Genomic DNA, 22,274 nt, shown 5'->3' on the forward strand with positions numbered 1-22,274 from the left:
GAGACGAGAAACGAAAAATGTAGTAAATAAAAAACAGAAAAAAGAGCCTTCAGTCAATGTTGAGAGAAATTCATGAAAAAATTAATAAAGTCATGATGTAGTGCATGCACAGGGATTTTTGTGTTTTTATACTTTTTTGTGAGCATAATAAAGACGTTTTTATTCTGCGGCTCACGTGACCTGTAGTAAATTAAAGATGAACTGTATAAATCCTTCTTTATCCCTCTTCTCAATTCCCTTTCTTCTTATTCGTTTTTTATGATTTTTTTCTTCATTTTCTTTCATTTCTCATCACAAACTGATTATTATTCTGTTTCCCGTCTCTTGTACATATTTTCATATATTTTTTTTTTATTCAGTGTCTTTATTAAATGGAGAATTAGTTGTCTATTTATGCTGGATTTTTTTTCTTGGTCAACCACATGAATTTTGTTGATTAACTTTCGTGAGGAGATAGAAATTTCATGGCTGGATTAAGTTAAAGGATTTTTGAGGTATGCAGTGTAAGATTTCATTCGATGATTAAGATTCTAGCTAAAAAAAACGTATGGTTTGTAATGTAACATAATTGTAACATTTAATTGAAGTAATTTTTTTTATATATTCTTTAGTGCCTTTATCTTTTATTTGTCTTAATTATTAAGATTTTTAATAAATTGCTCGATAATTTGATGATCACACCGGAAAGTGACTTAGTTTACTAACTTGAAAATTACAATCAAGTTTAAAAATTTTTATGAGAAATATGAAAATAGTCTGAAAGATTTTCTCGAAAAATATTGTAAACGAAAATGAAACAAAAAAAAAAAATAACACACGATTGGTGTTATATTACTTCTTATTACATTCATTAAAGCATCAGGTCTACACGAATCAAAATTAACACGATATTGAGAACGAAAATATATTTATTAAAAAATAAGGTGCAAATAGCTTTCATATCTAAGCAATCTTCTGTTGTTTCTTCTATTCTCTATCTCCTATGTCTATTTTGAATGACATTTGATGTACGATCATGCCGTAACATTAATTTACGCTTTTCTTGCTGTGCGATTGTGACGTGATGTTTGCGAGATATTTTTATTCTCTCTATTCAACATTATGAGTGTGAGAACACCAGAGTTTTTTTCCATTCATTATCACGCAATGCAAGGGACTTTTTTTCGTATGTTTAAAAGGTGAAATTATTATCGCACCCGCCCATTTCATTAAAATGTCTTGAACGCTTTGCTGAAGTTTAGTGAACGAAATGTTAAAGACTAAACCTCAAGCATCGTCATCTTCATTGATTTTAGCAGCACAAAGAGCATTCAACAATAAAAAAAATAATACCATTAACAGCAGCGACATGAGAGAATGTTAACATATTCCACTGGCAGTATTTAATTGAAACACGCTCGCGCGATTAAAGATCAAAGAGAAAAAATTTTCAACGAAAAATGCGGCATTGCACGAAGCAGAATATGTTTTTAATCACGTCAAGCGCGATCCTCTGCTTTCTTTACTTTCCGTTGATGCTCATCTGTCAGAATTTCTTATTCATTCATGTTTATTCCTCTTTTTACTCAGAGATATAATGGATATTTAAACTTCATCCTCATGTATGTTGTTTACATTATACCTGTTGACTTATTTACCATCACATTTTAGATTTAAAATACCTTAAAATTAATGTTTTGTGTCATCTTTAGACTCTTCTAAGAACTGAACAACTTTTTTTTGTTATTCATTCTCACAACATTTTTAAAAGACAATGGACGTATAATGTATAGAATCGTGGACATATAATTTCAATATTGATATTGTCACTTTAAACATTGTGACTTTGATTGCTTAGTCTTTGAAACTTTCGAATCTTTCCAAACACATATTAGTGTTTCGGATAATTTCCTTTGATATTTTTTCTCTTCCTTCGCAAAGCAGAAAAATGAATATTTTTTCGCCGTACTTGAGGTCTTTTGAAGTTTCTCATAAACTGCTTCGTGCCATAGAAGAAAGACAAGCAAAATATTTAAATAAAACATTAAAAGTTTCTCTCAATCTATGTACATATTCACATCACAACGTTATCAAATAACAAACAGCTCTTGTTTGATCATCATATTTAGGTGATGAGACTTTTTCTTCTCTTTGAACGCCCTTTCTTCCTTTTCTTCATTTCAACCTCATCTCATTTTTTTTGCGTTTATTGTATAAATCCATACATTTACTGTTGTTACTTTATCTCCTTCCTTTTCTTTTTATGCTTTTATGTTATTTCTTTGCGTGAACATACTGTAGATTCTCTTTCTTGCTTTTATATACTTTTAATGTTACTCAAATATTGATTGAAATTTGAAAAATAAATGAAACTTGATGGTTTTTTTAGCTTACTTACTTATTTTATTTTTAATTATTGTTCTATTCGAAGGTAATTAATGGATGGAAAAGAAAGCTAGAGAATGATGATTATGAAGGAAAGAAAGGGCAAACAATTAAAATAAGAGTCATTAATTGAGTTTATACAATCCAACGATGTAGTCATACATCTAAAAAGCTCATGACACATTTTTCAAATGCATCCCACTCAGAAACAAATGAACGCCTATAAATCACCTTATCAATCGGCAGTACTAGAACTGAAATGCTTTCACGGAAATTATCCTTGATGCTATAGACACATTTTTCTTCATTAATTAGTTCAATCAAGGTAATTACATTATCTCTGATGCAACGTTTCACTCTCTTAAGTCTTTGTGTTATTTTCTTTGGCGGGAAGTAACTCACTTTTTGAATTTAATTATATAAAAAATTTAAAAAATTAAAACTTTAGCTTTATACATACATAATTGAATTAAAAAATACTTTTTTTTTTGAAATAGGCAATTCATAAAGTTTGAAATCAAATTTTGACGGAAGTTGGTCGATTTCTTGATTACGGTTTTTAAATAACAGACAAGAATAATGGATGAGAGAAGGGCAGTAAAAGTACGGACAGGAGCATATTTTTGTTATGCTTAGGATAATTCCAAGTTATTTTGTAGCTATGTAAGCTCATGAAATGTAAAATTAATTCCGCAGAGTTATTAGCACATTAAAAATTGCAAAAAATAACATTTTAAATATAAATCTCTGTCAATGAAAGCATAAGCAAGTTCAGGACGTATGGGGAGCCTTCAATTTGATTAATCTTCATTGATTCATGTCTACTAAAAAATGTATTAGCGTAATCATCAAAATATATAGCTAACAATTTAATGTATCTCCTTCCTTTTGTAAAAATTTACTGTTGCTGTTTCCAGTTAATGTTATTATTGCCATTTCTTATTATTCTTTCTATCTTTCTCCGTTTTTCAACAGAGTTAATGTTTTGTGAAATTGAACAGAATGAAGAAAAAATGTTAGCAAGAATGAAAGGAAGAAAGAAATCAAAGTAAATGGATTTTTATGAAGCTCAATTCGCGTTAAAGAGAAGGAAAGCGACTTTAAATTATGCTCCAGCATCAATAAATGTCTAACAGAATAATTTGTTAAGTGAGAAAAGGAAAAAGAAATGTTATTGTTTCTTTTTCAAGTATAAAAATTATTTCGTTAAATTAACTTCATTGTTTATTGAATTTCACTGTGCATATTAATTTTATGCGCCACATACGTATGTACATAATAAAACAAGACTTTAAAGCACTTAAGCATTTTTATGTCAAAATGTTTTAAAAAATTTTACGCGGTAAAGATAAACGAAAACACGATGATGCTCGGGGATGATAAAAATTTGTAACACATTCAAAAGTTCCCACAATACTTATCCTATCTTTGAGTTTTCATCGTTAGAGAGTTTACGGAAATTGCAATTGTGATAATCATGAATAGCTTACATTACAAAATAGCTGGGAATTTCCAATGCTAATGCTATTTAAGGTCAATAAAAAAATTCAATGCGGATTTTAATCGAAAATATATTTCATGCATTTAGCGTGTATTTAAGAGTATTGTGAAGGGGATGCTTAAATAATTTAGAACTTATTAAAATCATTAATAGCTGTTGATTGATCATGAATGTCTAAAGAAAACTGTCAAATATTATTAAAAAATTTAATTAAGTAACATGTTTTACGCAAAAATCGCTCTTAAAGTTTTTTGTCCTTTCTTTCTAAACTTTGGTCGTTAAAACAGATCTAAAATCTTTTAACCATTTTTTCATCACTTCATACTGTTTATGGTTGGTATTTTTGCATAATAAAATTAAATCTTTCTGAAATGTTTTCTTCATTATTATTTTCTTCTGAAGCAAGACCCTAAGACAGTGAAACAGGAAAAAGATCATCATAGATTAGAAGTAAATAATCTAACAAAAGTGTTGTATGCGACATTTCTTTTATGTTCCTTTTCGTAACTACTGATAAACTTGACACATAAAAAAGTGAAAAGAGAACGAGAAGAAAAAAGTTTTTCACTTGAGTTCGCCTTGGTTTTTTTGTGTTTTCCTTCGTCAACCAAAAATTCTCCTATTCTGATTTAAGATTAAAAGGATTTTTTGAATAGTTCTTATTATTTCTTCGTATCTTGACTCTTGACATCATTAGAAAGGATCAGATTTCAAATTTTTCTTTATTTTCTTTTTTCTTTTGCAACCGACAATATATAGCTATGTAGATGTAAAATGTACTTACGATAACTTTATTTTTTTTTTCATTGACATTTCACATACTGACTGTCGTATGTATATGCGGTACTTGTGATTTTTTGAATTCTGATACTTCTCCATTATATTAGAAGCTAGTTTATAGTATAGCTACTACTGTTGCTGACTTTATTCAATTCACTTCACTGTGTGTTGAAAACTTTTTTTTTCATTGAAAACTTTTTCTTTCACTCAGTTTATCAAAATTGTATGTGGCATTAAAGTTTTTTTTTCTCTGTGGCAATTTTTCAGCAGTTTATTCAATTTTCATTCTCAAAAATGTGTTTTTTGTTATATATGATATAAGTGCATAAAAAAGGAGATGATGAAGAAGAAAGGAAAAAAATTCAGCAAAGTAGGATATATTGCAGAAGAATCAAATAAAATTTTCTGCTGTCGGAAGTTTTAAATTAAATTTCTTTCATCTATTTTTATTCTGTGTATACAGATAAATTTTTTTCGGATCAGTTGGAAAATGAAATAAAAAAATTGTTTTTCTGTTTTGAGGCTAGATGCAATACCACATCAGAGAAAGAATTTTTTTTTTTTACAAAACTCTGAGGAAATTTTATTCTGTTTTAAAAATGTTCATCGTTGATGCGGCTGAATTGCAATTAAATAAACGAAACGAAAATAAAAATGTAAAACATATAAAATTAATTTATTTTATGGGATTTTTAATTTTTCATAACGATCATTTGATTTTCATACGGTTTATATAAAAATCTGATTTATCTCAAATTTTTTGAATCTGTTGAAAAAATAAAAAGAAACACATTCCTTCAATATTTTATTATTCCTCATTTGAAGTTACGTATGTTTGCTTTTTTATGTCCGATTAACGTATTTAAAATAATATCAAATATCTCAAATACTAATCTATGCTGTTTAAATATCTATGCTGATCCTGGATGTAACTGCAAATTCTTGTTTTGACTAAAATTGAACTGTAGCTTTTTGTATTGAGCAATATATGTATCTGTCTGAAATTTATAAATCAAGGATTTATTACTACTAATCTGATAACCAAAATAATTTTTTCACTTTATATTTGACGGAGAATTATTTTGATATAGAACTATTGAGATTTCTGATACTAAATGTTATTAAAAAAATATTTAAAACATTAAACCCTATCACAACTTTTAAAAATGTTTTATTTTTGTTGGAAAAAACTAGCTTTCAAAATCAAGAATCATCATTAACAATGTTTACGGGAATAAGAGCCAAACGTTTAGAATGTAAATACTGAATATGATAAAAATCATGAGTAAAAGCGAATTTAAAAAGAGAGAAAATGAAACAAATAAAAAAAAAAAGATTTCCACGAGATTTCATTTAATTAAGAAGCGCTCATTAAGAGTTCAATGGGCCATATAATCACAATTATCAGCGATGAAACGGCCACTTTACTTCTCATTCTATATATATATATATATGTCTCTTCTCGTTCTATGCTCGCTTGCCTTTATTATTTCCCACAAAAAATTTAGTATTCAATAGTAGTTAGAAAAGTAGCATCACGTTTAACAGTAGAGAATTCGCTTTTAAGCCAATTTCCTGAATTCATTTCGTGCAGAAGGAATGAAAAAAAATGTGTTGGCTCAATACGCTATTCAATAAAGATAAAAATCAAATATGAAAGCAATCTGATTCGTTCAATTGGAATGTATATATGAGTTTATATAGAAATTTAATTAAAGTGTGCTCTCTCGGTATCGTGCACTTGCCATTTTTCTCACTTTCAATGAAATTCAACTATTCAGCAATTTTTATTGTCGATAAAACTTTTTTCATCCTTCCTTGAAGTATTATCGAAAATGATGATTATGATGATGATACTAAAGTTGAAATCATCCAAAGTTTTTTCTTAAGAATTTGTTAGTTTAACTAAAGGTTTCTTGAATGATTTTTATCACAATATTTTCCGCATATTCTGATCACGTTCTTCATACACATCGTTCATTTTTTAACCTATATCTTCTTCCTTTAACTTCATTGATAGCTCTTCTTTTGAACAAGAAACAACAATTGATGTAATGATAACAGTATAGAAATAAAAATCTGTCTTACAAAAAAAATGATCATATTTAAATATGTATTAGATACTTTATGTTTTTAGTGCTAAAATATAGTATACCATTAGAACTTCATTTTCTTTGTTATTAAAAAGTACATGGAAATATATAAAAACTTCAATGATAGAAAACAAATTCATACATTGGCAATCTTATTTATTGATTCATCATTCATTTTGTGTTTTAACAATTAATGACTGTCTCATATGTTTATTGTTCCATGTTTTGCATGTAAATTTTTGTGTCTGAATTTTGTGTATGTAACAAAACCAGAATGTGAAAGTTTTTCCTTTTCTCTTTTTATGGTAACGAAAAAAAAGTTGAAACTTTAGATTGCCTTAAGTAAGCTTTCGAGCGACGTTTAATTAACAATATTGTTTCTCGATGTTCATATTAAATATATTTACAGTATAATGGGTGACCTGCCATTTGCCATATGTCTCTTTTAACCAAAGCTCTCATTCTCTCTTATTCCTTCCGTCATGACATGAGTCATCATGACAATGTTAATCTATGCAATCAACGTAAGTGCATAGAGAAGAGAAGAATAAATGGGAAAAATGAGACAAGCGAGCCACACAATTTTCCGGCTGTCAATTTCAATTTGAAAATGCATTTTTTCTATTTTCATATATATTTTTCTGCTTCCTCTATCTCTCTATTCATGTTATGAACATTTGATATCTTCATAACGAGCATTCATTTTTTACAATTACTATATTCTTTTTGTAAAGTACAGCAGTGGATGAAGCAAAGTCACTTCATATTTTACTTAAAATGAAGGAGATAGATGAAGATTTTATGTGAATGTCTTTCGATTCGTCTCTTACATTATTTTTTCTTTTTTTTTGTAAATTTCCCTTGACTGTTTTTTAAACGAATGATGTTTCAAGTTTTTAGTTATGGATGATTGAAGCGCATTTTCTAACAATTGCTCTTCTGACATAGAACATTAAGGAAGGTGTTTCAACATTATTTTTATGGAGAATTTTGAAGAGAATAATACCGATGTTCTATATGGATGTTTGTTTATGTCTGAAGTAGGTTGTTTAAGGCTGCTGATCTGCGTTTAGAAATTACAATCCCGAGATTACGTATTTTTAAAAATTTATCCCGGAATTAATGCTGTTTTTGGCCAAACTCCAGTGCAAATGTAATACTGTTTGGGGCTCAAAGAATCATTTTAAGTAGACAAAAAATAGCTTAAAGCAACCTAATGTCAAAAAAATTGCCAAGATTTGTTTCTTCAAAGCCGAAGTCAAGACATCAACAATATGCTTTTTCAAAATCCCAATCTTGATAGATTTTTGGGATCGGGATTAGAATTTTCAGGATTCCCCGGGTAGTAATCTTTAGTAAATTTAAGAAAATACATGCAAACATATTTAATTTCTGGTCTTTCTTAATAATAGTTTAAAATCAATTCTCAATTCAAAATCAATTTTTGATATTTGATACTGTGAAAGCGGTATGTTTAACTTCAACTTCTAAAATTGTGGTTGAACATGTTGTTTAAACGTGTGAATCTTAATTTATTTAAAATCTCAGACCTAAAAATTGACATTTTTGGATTAACATGAAATGAAATCTTGAAGCTTCTCCAAACCCGGGAATGCGGGATACCGAAAAAAAAAATTTGTCTGAAATCAAAACGAAGCCAAAACGAAATTAACAACAATGTGTCGGAGAAAATTGCTCAGAAATTTTTCTATCTTTAATTTTCTTAAAAATGTCTACGCGAATATTTTTCTGCTTGAGTTCATATTTTATTTTTGTCTCTTGATATTTTCCTTGTTGAATTTAAAAGGCGGATCATCATTTTATTTCAATGTTGAAAATAAATTACAAAATCACAATATTGTTGCTATAGCAAAAAAGAAAATAAAAAAAATGTTTCGCACATTTAGAGGATTTTGTCAAATAAAACAAAAAAAAAAAACAAACATAATAGAAGCATTTTTTAGATTTAATTTGATTTTAAGACACAAGTAACCTCCAAAATTGTGATAAACTCAGTGAGGATTATTAGGAGATAATTTGTGATAATTAATGTGATCCATCCACATTAAGTGAGCTTAACTAAAAGATCATTTTAAATGTTTTAAATTACTTGAAAGGGATTTATATGAGATGAATGTTTTTATGTTTTCGTATTAAAACCCTAAAAAGGGGCAGCACGATTCATAGCTTGATGACTGAAATGTTTTTTGCTAATGAAATTAAATGAATTTTTTTCTACTCACTTCCATATGAGAATTGATGATACAAAAATAAATATTAATAACAATACGGAGCATAAAAGTATCATTGCTGATGTCTGTAATGAGGGTCCGCTATGATAGCTAGCGTCTAAAATCTGTAAAGAGAAAATAAGAGGACAAAAATTAGTTTTAAATTTCATTATAAGAAAATTATTTGTATTTAATTTTCGTCATGTAAGTCACGTTTTGTCTTTCTTGTCTTGACTTTGATTCAAGAATGATTTTTTTCCACTCTTTAACTTTTAAGAAAACTTTTAAGTGATAGAAAAACGTGACTTTTAGACTACTCTCATTGTTTTATTATCGATGAACATCACCAGCAGCATCAAATTTTAAATGCACCAATCTATCATATTTTGGCCTACTCATTCTTGTAAAAAAGTGAAAAATTATGGTGATGAAATTTTTTATGCATGAAACCAGGTTGATATTTTTAAATGGATGAGAGAATTATAAAGAGGACCCAAAAAAATGTTGAATAATTAACAATTGTCCCTAACGGAAGAAGATTCACGTCGTCCTTACACTATATTTTGTACTTATGGCTCTTGTTTTTCTCATTCGTGTCGGTTGCAAGCAGAAGCATAAAGCTTCCGACGTTAAATTATAAATCATTTTTTATTAATGTAAGTTAACACATTTTTTCATTTAAAGTAGAAAGGCATTTTCTTCATTTTGTTAAGTTTTCGTGCCTTTTTTATTGTTTTGCGAGTCTTTTTTAATATTTCTTTTTCCTTTCCTTTGTGAGTAGGGCTTTTTAAGAAATGAGAAACAAAAATCATAATATGTTAATAAATTGTTTTAAAATGTATCTTAATGAGATATATAAAACATTAAACATTTTAAAAATTATTCAGAAATTTTAAATTTATTAAATTAATCAACCAGAGCAGTTATATGTATGTATGTATTTAGATACAAAATTTGCAATGGAATTAGGAAAAACAGTCTTGGAGTCATAAATTTATTCTTTATTTCTTGAAAATAAAATGGGAATTTCTTATGCTTTTATTTTGTAAAGCAATCAAGAAATTAAAAAAGTTTTTCTTTTGTGCTCAATGTTCTCTCGTTGAGCGAATTTTTCTCATCGAATTGTTTCCTTTTCCTAATTTTCTTTTCAGTACCACACCTCAACTCTTTAACTTTCCAAAAAGGCGATTTAAGTTAAATCTTACTCTTTCTTACTTTAAAGTTTATTGTTTGCTCTTCTCTTCTCATGCTTACTCTCACTCTAACTTCCTCGTTATTACATTCTGGAAACATAAGAAATTAAGAAAAGAAAAGTTTTTTGCTTCAAAGAATTTCTCTACTTCTTGTTTTTTTCTTTTTTGCTGAAAGTGCAAACAATTTTGGTATGCAAGTGAAAATATTTTCCTTCTTGTGTTTTCGGGATTAAAACTGTAAAAAAAATGAAAAACTTTGCAAACAATTTTTTTGTTGTTGTTAAAGTTATTCCTTATTCGTATGCTCACTTGCTTGCTTTCATAAAAATTTCTGAAGAATTATAATAATAGTGTTTTTGCTATGATTATAGGGGGACGTTCATTTATTATGCTTTACAATCAGCCTTTTTCAACTCGTTTCAAATTTTTGATAGAAAAATTTCTTCAGTTACACATTCAATTCTTTATTAAAAAGTATAAATAAATAAACTATAAAAAAGTTTTTTAATGAAGCATTTTGAATAAGAAATTAATTAAAATCCATTAAAATACAATAGAAGTTTTTTAAGCAAAGCAGATTAAATCGATCAATAACTATATTTTCGCCAATATTTTCGACACGTTCAACAAACACTAAGGCCCTCGTTGAAATAATTCATGCGCTATCAAATGTACAGCAATAATTTACAATTTCAATTTAAACTTGCTCAACTTGCCATACCAAACATTATTTCATCTTGTGAATGCTGATCGTTACAAACTTTTCATTCTTCCTAAAATTAAGAAAAAACACACAAAAATTCTTTTCACTTCTTCCGAATAAAAATAATAAAAGGAAGCTTTAGCAAGCAGTAAAACAGCACAAGAAATGAACAAGTAATACATAAGAGAAAGAAATGTTTTCTTTATTGCCGCGCTTTACACATTTTTCATGTTTAACTGAGAAAGAAGAGAAGCAATGAGCAAAAATATTTTCATGTTTTTGATTTCGTTACTGGAATAATGAGTTTAATATTGTCACCATATTTTAAATTGTGAGTTCTTACAGTTCTGTCTTCTTTTTTATTTTTGTATTTCAGTATTTCTTTTAATTTCAATCTTCAACATTTCCTTCTACTTTCAAAAAATAGTTTGTCTCACTGTAGATACAACCTGCTTAATATGTTGACGAAAAAGGCATTAAAAGTTGGATACTTTTTTCTCCTGTTCTGCTACTTTACAGTGAAATAATAAAAAGGAAAGCCACACGAAGAAATATCTACTCGATTTCATTTCGATTGATTTATGTACATTAAGGCTTATTTTGAAAGAAGAAAAACGACGATGAACGGTAAGGAAATGAAATGAAATGCTTCACACACAGAAATCGTATGTATGTTAAGGGAATCAGCAGCATGTCTCCTTTTACAAGACAAGGCATATAGAACAGAGAAAAAGGCGAAGCACATCGAAGTGGAGAGACATTTATATCTTGAATCTTGAGAATTTATTAGCTACTTTACTATCATTTTGCCTTTCTTTTCCTTCTTCTTTATAATGTTCTTGATATTACATGATACTTGCCGCAATATCATTGCTTCTAAAAGCAACTACATTGTAGTATGTATTTATATCAATATGAGTATATTTTTTTGCATAATATGAGAAAATATACATATGTGTGAGATGAAAAGGCAAGACGAAAATATGGAATGTCAGCATATTTTTGAAGCTTTTTGTTAACTGCTGTATTCCATATGTTTCTTAATTATCGCTCTATTGCTTACTGATATGTAATTTGAGTTTGTTTTTAATACATATTTTTTAAGTGGAGTTTTATTATGATCACAGAAATATCAGATCTACATATTATCATCCCTTTCCATCGTTCATAAATGAAAACTTTGAATGTCCCGCTGTCCGTGACATTCTCCCATCTTTTACTTTCTGATATTTCACATTCAAGATTTATTTAATTTAATAAAAATTTCATTTTCATATTTTCCACTGCTTATCATTTTTTATGTAACACATTTTGTGTAAATTTGATTATTCCTCATTCTTTTTTGGTATATTTTTCACTTTTTATTTATAGTCAGTGTAATAAAAAGGACAATGAAGAGGAAAATTGAAGAGGAAAGCAAAGACTTAGGAAATTTTTCTTTATGTTTTTTCACGATGGAATAAATTTTTCATTCACAAGCGATGAAACATGAAGAAATTGATGACAATATTTCACAATAAAAAAATGTTGAATGGAAAATTTTGATATATGATACATATAAGAAATAATTTTTTGAAACTCTTATCAACTTCAACACTTTTAATGTAATTTCTTGGCCAAATTTAAAGTTTATATTAATTTTTATGCTTTTTTATGCAAATCATTTAGTCTCAAAAATTTGTAATGAAGTCAACTTTTTATAAACCAGGAAAATACTCATTAACCATGATTAACCCCATAAAATTGATCGCTTTACGTCAATAATTTTCTGAGCAATTTTCACGAATTCAGAATTGTTTCAGAAAAGATAATTTTTCATTTGGGCCTTTCTTTTATCAATTTCATGTGTTGTCTCAGTCACTTTGCTGTATAAATTTTTTATCGTTATTTATTTCTTTATGTAAGGACACTCTAAATTCCATACCATTTACTTTACTTTTCTCTTTGTTTGATTTTTTTATATCATTTCTATGTATGGCATGATTGTATAAAATTGTGAGTTTGTTACAAGTACAATAATTATGAACTTAATCTGTTATTGCGCATTTATAAAATTATTACTTTTTAATGATGTCATTTCATGTATTTATTAACGAGTTTGAAATACTAATTTAAGATCAATTAAAGTTTTAAAATTCTCTAAATGACAAAATGTTCAAAATAAAAAGCCCACACTCGAAATACGTATGATGTCTATAAAAATATGAAAAGCAATAAAGATATTAAGGAGGAGTATTGCTCACATATTTCAGCTTTTACAAAATTTATGAGTTGAGGAAAATCGCTCTTGTGAGATTCTCTGCTGCTCTTCCTTTTAAATGGCTAGATGTCAAACTATAATAAAAACTTTTCTTCCTTCCAAATTGAAATTTAATGGTCCGATTCATGAATCTTTGCTCACACATATTTAATATGTTTTGCGATTTCTTTATTCGATGAAAAATATTTCTTTTGGCTTGTACAAGATGGAACATTGTACAAGCACAATAACCCAGGATATCTTTTACAAAAAAGTTTGTTCTCCCTTTCTTCATGCAGGCCGCACGCTATACATTCTTTCTTTTCTCGCAATGATAAGACTTTTTTGGAAGTATATTTCCATTCGTATATGTGTGTTTATATAATTTATTGAATGTTCTCATGTGAGATTCGAGAGATAAGATGAACTTTAGCTCGGTTTATATTAAGTGTGTTCCTTTTATTTATTTTAAATTGATCTCACTCCATTCTTTTGTTATTTATTTACACTACGTAGGAAGGAAATTCATCAAAAGTAGGTAGAAAATTGTCCAAATATAAATATATAATACTCCCAAAGGATTGAAGAAATGATTTTAAAAATTTTTCAATAGTTGATAAAATTTCAAAATTTGTTTAGTAAAAGAAACCGATTTAAAAAATGCACTTTTAATAGTGTAGTCAGAGGTTTTTATTTTAAATTCGAGAAACTTTAAAAAAAAAATAAGGCATTTACTTCTTTGGTTCTTTTGGACTGTTTTGAGCCTTAATATTCAAAGAACTACTTAAATTAGATGGTCGCCCTAATTTTTAATGTTTACTAAATTTTGTGATTTTTAAAATGTTTTTTATTTTAGAAATAATGTCGATACATCCTGGCATATATAACAATATTGAATTCGATTAATAAATCAATGAAAAACAAAGATTATGTTTAGCTTTATCCTAATCAAAACGAAATACACTTGTTTTAAAGTTGATTTAGATCGCGATATTTTGATAATTTTCCATTGACACTCAGTTGCCTGTTTCGTTATTTCAACTTGTTTCAAGCTAATACGGTTGGCAGAAAGTTGTCATATGTCATGATATTGATCTTTATAAGGGCAAGACAGATGAATAAATAAATATTGTAGATAAAACAAGTTTGCGAAAAAAGAATGATTTCAATGAAACTGAAATGATTTCAAGGTCAAATTTGATTTCAAAAGTAACCAATACAAAAAAATTTGTGCATACGATGACGTTCAAAAGCAGATGTATGATTACTCAAAATTTCCATAATATTTATGCAAGTTTGCTAATACACACAATCAGAAATTTCTGTAAAGAATTTTTTGCAATTTGTTAAAATGCTTAAATGCATTTCTTCACTCTTATTGTTCAACAAAAATGAAGCAAATGATCAAAAACCTATTAAAATAAAGTTTCCTTTACTTCTTCGATTTTCAGAAGCTATAACTCAAGAGCTGTAGTAAGTTGGTAGTAAGTATGCGTCATGCATGAATAATATTCTTCTTATTTCGCTTAAAATTTTTGGTTATTTCAAAAGCAATCGTAATTATCGCAAACATCAGTAGTGAAATGAACTCATCACCTGATATTCGTAGAATAAGCGAAGAACAAATAAGGAACTTAATTATGAAAATGTTGCATGTAGCAATTTACAAAGCACTCAACTTTAGTAAATAACACAGTAAGTGCATGCTTATACGTATTTTGCTTAGTTTTAACGCATTTTTTTTAAAAAAAAATGTAAACAACTTTTTGCGGGAAAAATTTTAAACTTGCAAAACCGTTAGAAAGTTTAAAATTCAGAAAACCGTTATAAGAATAAAAATTTATTTGTTACAATAATTTTTTCGATAAACCTACTGGATCTTGTTTTGCAGATCAGAAATTGACCTAAATCTTACTGGATTTTGTTTTTCAGGTTTGGAAGTGACCTGGATCTTGTTTTTTTAGGTCTAGAAGTGATCTGGATCTGGCTGGATCTCTTTTTGTGGGTTAGAAAGTGATTTATTAATCAATTACTGATCGCTGGAACAAAAATGCGCTTAAGTCCTTCGATCAATAACACGAGGACTTTTGTGGTCGTGTTATCGTGTTATCAAGGTTCAGCTCGATTTTTTTTTGTTGAAATTTTTCGTTTCAATGATGAATTTGAAAAATAAATTAAGAGATCTTATTGATACGAACTTAAAACTCATTTTGAATATTTAAAAAGTTAAACAAATTAAAAATTATTTAAAGTTTACATACTATAAGTTCAAAAAGACAAAATGAGATCTTCAACAATTTTGGTTAATTTTGACAAAATTCTGTAATCAAATGTAAAAGGAAAGCTGAAACATTTCGAGCTAACGTTAAGCAATTGTTGGTTTTTGTTCATCATCGCACTTCTTTCATCATTTTTATTTTCCTTTCTTCTCGCTGGCCCTTGTTCCTTTCAACTTTACATTATTATTAAATGTTGTTCAGTTTTTAACGTTCATAAGTTCTTTTCGCAATCAGTGAGAGATAAAGAATTGAAAATGAGCGATGGGTATTCATAACCTGCGGATAGAAATTTCCTCTCTTTCTTTATGTTTACCATCTCTCTTTTTTGAAATAAATTATGGTCTTTTGCCACCTTCTCCTCCTCTTTTTTTATTCCTTTATTTTTATTCTAAATGCCTGCACGTATGTACACGTAATTTCATTTTTATAATAATCAACAATGATGATAATAATAAGAAAAACGATAATGATAAAGAAAAAGAAGGAAAGAAGCAAAGAAATTAAATGGTCATTCATTGAAGTATATCTTGATAATTCGTGAGTCGAGTAAGGCATAACGGCGATAAAAATTTTTTTCATTATTTCATACATCCACACACAATGATTTTTCCTTATCCCTTGTATAAAATTTTGTCAGTAACTTGTCATCTAATTTTCAGCATTAATGAATGTCCGAAGTACATTTAGATGATTCCATTAAAATATTTTTGATTAATTATGAATATAAATTACTTAAAGAAACAAATGAAAAAATATTTAGAACCATTTAGAAGAACGAATACTGATGAAAAAATATCAAGAGATTTTTTCATAATATACGAATACATTTTTGGCGCAAATCATCTTTGGTAATGGAGAGAAACAATTGAAAGCAATATATGCTTTCATTAATTCTTTTTTTTTTCTCTTCCATCACATTGTTAAAAGTCACACATAAACAATTTTATATTCTTCTTTTGAAATCGCAAAACATAACAATGTTAAGGTGTGTCTCGAGAAAAATCTTTAAAGAACTAAAATCGCTTCGTAAATCGCCTTCGTAGTGGAATCATTATAATGTGCTTTATGATAATTGTAAACGGATATTTCTTGTGAAAAGGCAAAAGTTTCCAGTGTATCTGCAACTATAACGTTATTATAATTTGTTCAAAATTTTACAAGTTAAATAATATTCAGTAGATTTATTAAGTTATTTGCTTATCTTAACCATTATTATTAACAAAATCATCATAATTAATATCTAAACCATTTAATTTAAATTTTGTTTTGGTAATCACAACGTAGGTAAACACAACCTACGTCCTTTCATTTCTTTAAATTCTTATTTTTTTCTTTTTTACACACTATGGAATCGGGACAGAAAAATTACAATCCTAAAGATCTAATAAAAACAAAATTTACAAGTTCAAGAATAAAGTCAACAAAACGAAGGAAAAATTCTGGAAAATCTTTATGCATAGCTTAAAGGTAGGACACTTAAGATAATGAAGCCTAAAAAATGATAAAAAAAAAACAAACCGAGCAAATATTTAAAGAAAAATTTCTTATTAAAATGACAGGAGATTGAAAAATTTAAAAAGTTTTAATTCTTGTCTCAGTAAATTGGATGTGCTTACATAATGAATGTTAATTCATAAAAATTTAAACTCTAAAAATATTTTAGCTTAAAAATCACTATCATAAATTTACTTAAAGTCTTGATTCATCTGAATATCAATAAATTTTCGTTTATAAGAGACAAAAAAGTAATTCAACTTTTTAGCTCATCTTTGAAACTTGTTTAATAAATCACTTTGTTCGTTTGTTCGGTCGTTCGTTCGTCTGGAACGCGAAATCTTGAAAACTAGGCATCGTAGAAAGCTCAGGATTGATTTAATAGTTCAGTTCCATCGAGTTATTGGGTTATCGGTCATTTAGAAAATTTGAATCCCAAAAAACCGTTATATGAAAAATTTGTAAATGCGCTAATGTCCCTCGATCAATAACACTAGGACTTTTGTAATTTTTTTAACGAAAATCTCATTACTTCTGAAAATTTCTGACTTCACTCTTACCAAATTTTGGTTTTCAAAGTTTTTTTCAAGGTTTGTCATTCAATTTTTGTGGACGTATATTTAGCAAAACATCGCTTATGCTAAAATTATGAAAAAAAAATCAAATTCAAATGTTTTTAACTTTACATTCTACGGTTTTTAATGAGTTTTCGTTAGGAAAAAGTGGAATTTTTAGTTTAAAATTTGTGATATTACAAATATAAATGAACTATACATAAGAAAACCAGAAAAATTCGACTAAGTTTCTTCAATTATGAGTTTGTTGCGTTTAAACAAATAAGATTATCATTTGCTATTTTCCTTGCTATGATTTTTGATATTAAAGCCAATTTCAATTTAATATTGAGCATGAAAATAAAAAAATCCTCGAAATTAATGACGAAATATGGTTGACAAATAAATTTACGATTTTAAATGTAATTGAAATGTTTGATTTCACCACGCCTCAGTTGCATGAATAAAACAGAAGGTTTGTATTAGAAAAATTATATAGGCATATGTATTATAGAAAGATAATGAAATAATGGTTTCGCATTTTTATTTTTGCATGTTAGTAATCATAAATACTAAAAAAATTTGCCACTTTGGTATGCTTTTAAAAGACAAAAGCTGAATGCACATATTGTAAATCCTTCAATTAAATTATTCATAAATTTTTTGTGCACTTTTCCATTCATTTATTTCCACCAATGAACAGAACAAAGCATTCATACTTGTCATTTCACCCATGCTTTCCTGCCATTACTAAGCCCTCATACATCACATCCACTTTGCATCACTTTACATGTTACTGCTGTTACCCCTTAAACCCAGTAATTTCTGAGATTTTTTCATCTTCATCTTGTGTTTCCCTTTTATTTCATTCTTTTAGCCTTGTTATTATAATGTGCTTTTACATCCATTATGTATGCATACACATGTATTTTAGTGGTTCTAAAATTTCGTTACTATTTGCTTGCTATTTGCCTACCGGTAAAAAATGAATTTCTTTATGTAGTACACATAAATAGCACACAGAAGTGTGAATATTAAGTCGAAATTTTTTAGTGCAAGTCCCATTTGAGATTTCTTTTCATATCTCTAATAAATCCATGTGAGTTTTCATCATTGAATGTATTATCTCGTGTGATAATGTGTTGATGAAGCATGTACGTAAGGAAATATGACAGGTTTATATAAGATTTTCCTTCTTTTCATGTATACAATAAAAATATTATAAAAGGCAGAAGAGAATATGGAAATGATGTAAATGGAGAGGAAAGCGCGCAATCGGCTTTGTTTTTTGTATTCATCCCTCTCAATTTGCTCTTTACATTACTTCACATTACTTTTGCCGTTGGTTTTTTATTCACATCAATTTTTCTTCATGCTCATGTATATGAAGCATTATACATATAGTCGATGATAATGTGTTTGCAGAATAAAATAAAAAAAAATGTATGAATAACCATTAAATGTGTAGTAATATGGCGGAGATGTAAACACACGAATGAATGATGAATAATGGCCTGATGGGTGAAGAAAAGAAAATTTTATTATAATTTTTTCAACCCCGTATATAACATCTCACGAGTGCTTTTCACATTTTTGCTTTTATTTTTATTTAGGATCCTTAAGAAAGAAATCAAAACCTTTAAAGAAAATTTCCTTCTTTCTTCATTCAATTTTGAGAGTAAAAAAATAATTTTAACAAAATAACATGAAAATTCTTTTTTTCATGAAAAATCTGATAGCATTAATGGGATAAATGTAAAGGCATAAAACATTTTCACATAAGCTCTCTTCTGCATGTCTTAAAAATTTTTTCTCCTCCTTTTTTTCATCTTTATTTTTATGTGATAAAAACATGCATCCATTCGCAAAATGCTTCAATGAAGAAAAATTCTTTATATCAAATTTGAATAGAATATTAACATATTTATGATGTTGAAAAGCATAAAAATGAGAGTGGCATGAAAGAGGAGCCCTTTTTGTGTGAGTGATTGTAAAATATATTTTTTATTCGGTGAAAAATTTATTTGAGCTTTTAAGGAAAAGTGAAATAAAATAAAGAAGAAAAATGTTAGGAGATGTTTAAAAGAATTCAATAAAAAATAATATAAATGCATTACTTCTTTCATTGGAAAGGCTTCATACAAATTAATGTCGCTTTTGAGCTCTGACAAATGTTTTGATGAATCTGATAAATGCTTACAATTAGTATCCCTCTAAAACCCTTCTATAGAAAAATTATTTGTCGCTGCTTTTTTTAAAATTTTTTTATCATCATTTGTTTTCAGAAAAAAATTTCCTTCTATTTTATTAATGAACAATTTTACAATTATGTCATCTGAGACATTTCTGCAATTTAACTCAATGTCTCTTCAATTAACATCTTTCGTATATCATCTTTCATTTTTCACTTGAAATTTCTACATTTTAAAAATTTGTTTCATTTATTATTAAAACAAATTCTTTAATGATAATGAAGTGAAGCTTCAAATTTTAAGTTTTTTTATTCACATTATGCAGCAATTAAAACAATGAAAGACAAAACGACTAAGAGTTTTAAAGGTTCTTTAAATAGATCAATTATTAAATGAGATAAAATAAGAAAAAATAAAATAATTTCAAACATTTGTTCAGACATGAAATTTTCCAATAAAATAATTTATCAATCATTAAATTTTGGTTCATCGAATGCTTGGTTATAACAAAAAGTTTAGTTCAAAAAAGATTAAATATTAAAACATACTTTTTTTAAAAAATTTATCTATGTAGATACGAGTAGTTATATTTATATATATAAAAATGATGATAAAAATAATGCTCTAGTGTAAAAATGTTAATTTTGGTTTTGAATATCAAAGTTTTTTTTTCAAGTCAAAGATATTGTTGTAAGAAAGTTACGTTACTTTTTATTGAACTTTTAGAAGTATAAAAAAAGAGAAAGATTTTGAAGATGTCATTGAGTAATTTGATTATTTCTATTTTCTTAGTATTTAAGAATCATGGAACTTTTATGATTTTTTATTTTATTTTCTATTTAAGTTTTGGTGCTGCTTATATGATTAAAAAAATAAACAAAATTACAAGAACTTACCGGTATTGCTTCACACATATCGTAGCCACTTAGTGAATTCTCTGAACATGTTATAGATGCACCTAATTCATTTTGTAGAAAATCCGGTCGTGGTGGTGGAGGTATGTTAAAAACCGGCGGTGGTCCAGGGCCACATTCATCACATTCGAGCTCAAAATCAGATTCGTAGTACATTTCCTCACAGTCAAATCATTCAACAAACATTAAGATTTTGTTTATGTTTTAAAATTAAAAAATTAGGGAGTTGACGATAAGCATTCACGAAAAAATTACTGACTGTTTAACAATAAATAATTTTCAGTAATTTTTGTTGCCTTTTATTTCCTCGTTGTAACTTTACCATGCTTATCTTGAGCTGCTGAAAATTTTTATATAAACACTGCTTATTTCAATCCTATAACGAAAAAAAGTAAAAAAAAAAACGTTAATAATTTGATTTATTAATTAACATCGATGATATTTCGATTTCTCGTGCAATTTACTATTGGACATATTTTTTATACATCTTAGAGTGATATAGTCATAAGTTATACAAGCATTGGGAGTGTTTTAGAGATTGAGTAACGTAAAATTAATTAAGATTGCAAATCACGATAAAAATATATGCTTTTCATTTACTGTCTTAATAAAAAATTTAAACAATAAGTAAGAGATTCGCAAGATTTGATGCAAAAACAATAATATTTGAATAGTGTTAATAGTGACAAAGTCTATAAATAATTCCACCCTAACTAATATCTCAATCCCATGAAGACATAGACACATAGTGAGAGAGAAAAAAAAATCAATGAAAGAAACCGCCAATTAACTTTATAACTTTATTTAAAGGCACGGTCGAGTCGGTTGTGAACATTCAAATACATATTTATATTTATATTGGCAACAGTCAGGCAAGGCAGGAATATATAATTTATTGGTTTGCAAACAATTTCATAAATACATTTTACCAACTTGATGACTGACCACAATATTACATAGTTCAATAATAAAATGTAAATCAAATTAGATATATTCGATAAAGTGAATAAAATGTTATAACAAAATAACAATAAAAAAAATTTTGTGACGATTATGCAAGACTTTTTTGTTTGATTTAACAAATCTATCAACAGTAACTAACTTTTATGATAAATCATGTGTGTTGTCTTTCATTAATTTTTAGATACATCTAAATACTGTTGTATCAATATTATGTGCGCAACGACTTTTGAATTCGAGTTTATTTATGACTCATTGAAAATTATAATAAAAGTGGATAAAGAATTTTAATAATAGCAAAAGTCTGTAATTAAGACTTCAACTGCTTTTTGAATTTTATTGCATATAGCATGAAAGAAAAAAGTGAAAGTTTCAACAGTCTATGACTTAGTTGGTATATACTGTGAGAAACCTGGTTGAAAGAGAATAGAAATGTAGCTGTATGGAAAAATGTTAACAAGAATTTTAAGTGCTCATAAAAATTAAATTAAATTGTTTAACAATCAATTGTATAAATATGAAAAATAAAAAAGATTTAAAACAATAAAGTTCAATTTCTATATGTATGAGTAAATGAATTGATTTCGAAGGAATGACAACTTATTTTATATTGAGTAAATTATGAAATTCTCATTACTGAAATATTATGTCAATTTAATGAATAGCTCTATATTTTAGAAATTAAGTCATTTGAAAGCTGGTCCTTACTTTATGACTCATCAGTTTTAATCAAACAAGAAAAGCTATAATTTAAATAACTTTCATACAAAGACAAGT

General features: G+C 27.5%; 1 protein-coding gene across 1 annotated transcript in view; it reads right to left on the bottom strand.

The window, feature by feature from the left end:
• Nucleotides 1-22,274, bottom strand: part of LOC139093809 (uncharacterized) — a gene marked incomplete at its 3' end in the record, with an annotated part of 88,043 nt that overhangs the window by 33,812 nt on the left and 31,957 nt on the right. Inside the window, exons 2-3 of the mRNA XM_070644649.1 lie at nt 20,520-20,913; nt 8,982-9,094 (exon numbers count right to left, since the gene is read on the bottom strand). Of these exons, the coding sequence (XP_070500750.1) occupies nt 8,982-9,094; nt 20,520-20,693 (287 nt within the window). The remainder of the gene's footprint in view (nt 1-8,981; nt 9,095-20,519; nt 20,914-22,274) is intronic.

The sequence above is a fragment of the Chironomus tepperi genome, unplaced genomic scaffold, assembly GCF_022539635.2.
Source record: "Chironomus tepperi strain 1889 unplaced genomic scaffold, CSIRO-AGI_Ctep_v1 contig_338, whole genome shotgun sequence".
NCBI lineage: Eukaryota > Metazoa > Arthropoda > Insecta > Diptera > Chironomidae > Chironomus > Chironomus tepperi.